Source organism: Eurypyga helias, unplaced genomic scaffold (genome assembly GCF_000690775.1).
Source record: "Eurypyga helias isolate BGI_N326 unplaced genomic scaffold, ASM69077v1 scaffold18057, whole genome shotgun sequence".
In the NCBI taxonomy this organism is placed as follows: domain Eukaryota; kingdom Metazoa; phylum Chordata; class Aves; order Eurypygiformes; family Eurypygidae; genus Eurypyga; species Eurypyga helias.
In genome coordinates, this window is record NW_010263879.1 from 12,360 (window position 1) to 14,057 (window position 1,698).

General features: G+C 43.8%; 1 protein-coding gene across 1 annotated transcript in view; it reads left to right on the top strand.

The window, feature by feature from the left end:
- NUFIP2 (nuclear fragile X mental retardation protein interacting protein 2) overlaps nt 1–991 on the top strand; it is a gene marked incomplete at its 5' end in the record, with an annotated part of 11,077 nt that extends 10,086 nt beyond the window's left edge. The window contains one exon of the mRNA XM_010156228.1: nt 388–991. Coding sequence (XP_010154530.1) covers nt 388–440 — 53 coding nt within the window. The remainder of the gene's footprint in view (nt 1–387) is intronic.
- Nucleotides 992–1,698: the final 707 nt, after the last annotated feature.

The following is a 1,698-nucleotide window of genomic DNA, read 5'->3' on the forward strand; positions in this document are numbered from 1 at the left end:
CTGCCCATGGCAGGGGAGTTGGAACTGGATGGGCTTTAAGGTCCCTTCCAACCCAAACCATTCTGTGATTCTATGCTAATTGCTGTCTGTGCCGGGTGTCACACCCAAGAGTAGGGTGTAAATTCCTGTGCATCCCCGTGCTTCTCCTGGGATGACGGTCTCTGTTAGCCTGTGGGAAGAGCAATGAGCGGGCACTCGCGTTCTTCCACCTGGGGGTGTAACGTGGGGAGCGGGCTCGCCTCTGCCGGGGTCGGCCAGGGCTCCCGAGCGTGTTCGCTGGGGCTCCTCGGGAAGGGTTTAACGGCCCTGCAGATCTCTGACGGATGTCTTCGGCCACCGGTCGGGAAAGGAGCTTGTTGAAAACTTAGGGTGTTGCTTTCTTTCCAGATCCCAAAAGGATAATCACTTACGACGAAGCCATGGATCGCCCGGATCAATGAAGGTAGCAAGACGAGACTGCCTGTTCTAACCTTTCTGCAGCATTTGTGCTGTTCGTGGGGGACAAAAGGCTTTTATGCTCCTTCTAAACCTTCAGTGCAGCAGAGGAACCATAACTAGAATCACAGGATAATATATACAAATATATATATAGTTATTTAAAAATGGCAACTGAAAGTAATTAGACTTCTTAAGGAATCTGAAAATTTATTTCCACGAGACTACACACGTGATTATTTAATCTCCGGTACTGAATAGATTTTTTTTTTCCTTTTTTTTGTTTTCTTTTTGTTTAAAGAGTGAATGCAAGTGATTAACAAACACAGACTCAATTTACAAGCCCAGTTCTAAAGTTCCTGCTGTCGTCTACGTATGGGCCGCAGCAACCCGCTGGAGAGGCATTTCCGCTTGACGAGGTTTCTGTTTCTTGTTCTGTGACTGTAGTGACACACTAATCGCAGGGAAATCAGGACGATTCACCTCCCCTTTCCCTTCCACTTCCCCTATTTGTTTCTTTTTTTTTTGGGGGTGTTTTGTTTTCCATTGAATGCTGGAGAAACGCCTTGAAGTTTGCAGTTTCTTTTTGGGTTGTTTGGGTTTTTTCCAGAGGATTATAATCCACATGTTTTGCCAGGAGTAAAGCAGCCAATCCTGTGCTGGGGATACTGTCTTAAAGCGTCATTCTTCGGGGTGGAGGGGAGGGAAGATGGTAATACTGCAGCTCTAGGATGCATGGGGAAGTCACGCGGTCGACCTGGCTCCGGTGGCATGTTGGACTGTTGACACCGAAGGGTTCTTTCATTTTAAAAGGCAACATGCAGAAGTCAGCAATCTGTTTAGACTTTTAATATGGGAAAACAAACAAACAAAAAAAACACCCAACAAACAAAAAAACCCGCTGTTCCCACAGTTTAATGCCATTGTATTACTGGGAGCAAAAAAAAAAAAAACTTCTGCTTTCAACTCAACTGTAGTCATATTCGCTCCGTCTGTCTCCTAACACTAAATGTGCCGGATTTTTTTCCCATTTTCATTGGAAAACTGAAGAGGAAGTGAGTTCTGCTAACTTTCACCCTTCTTTAATTATGGGTTTTTTGCTTTAAAAAAAAAAAAATCAAAAAAAAAGATAAAAAGGAGAAAAAAGAAAAAAAGAATAAAAAGAAAAATGGGAATTTGAATCCTTTTCAATTTGTCCATAGAACACCAATGGCTGGGCTTCCCACACCTGCCCGTTGGAAATGCTCTTTTATATTTTAATGC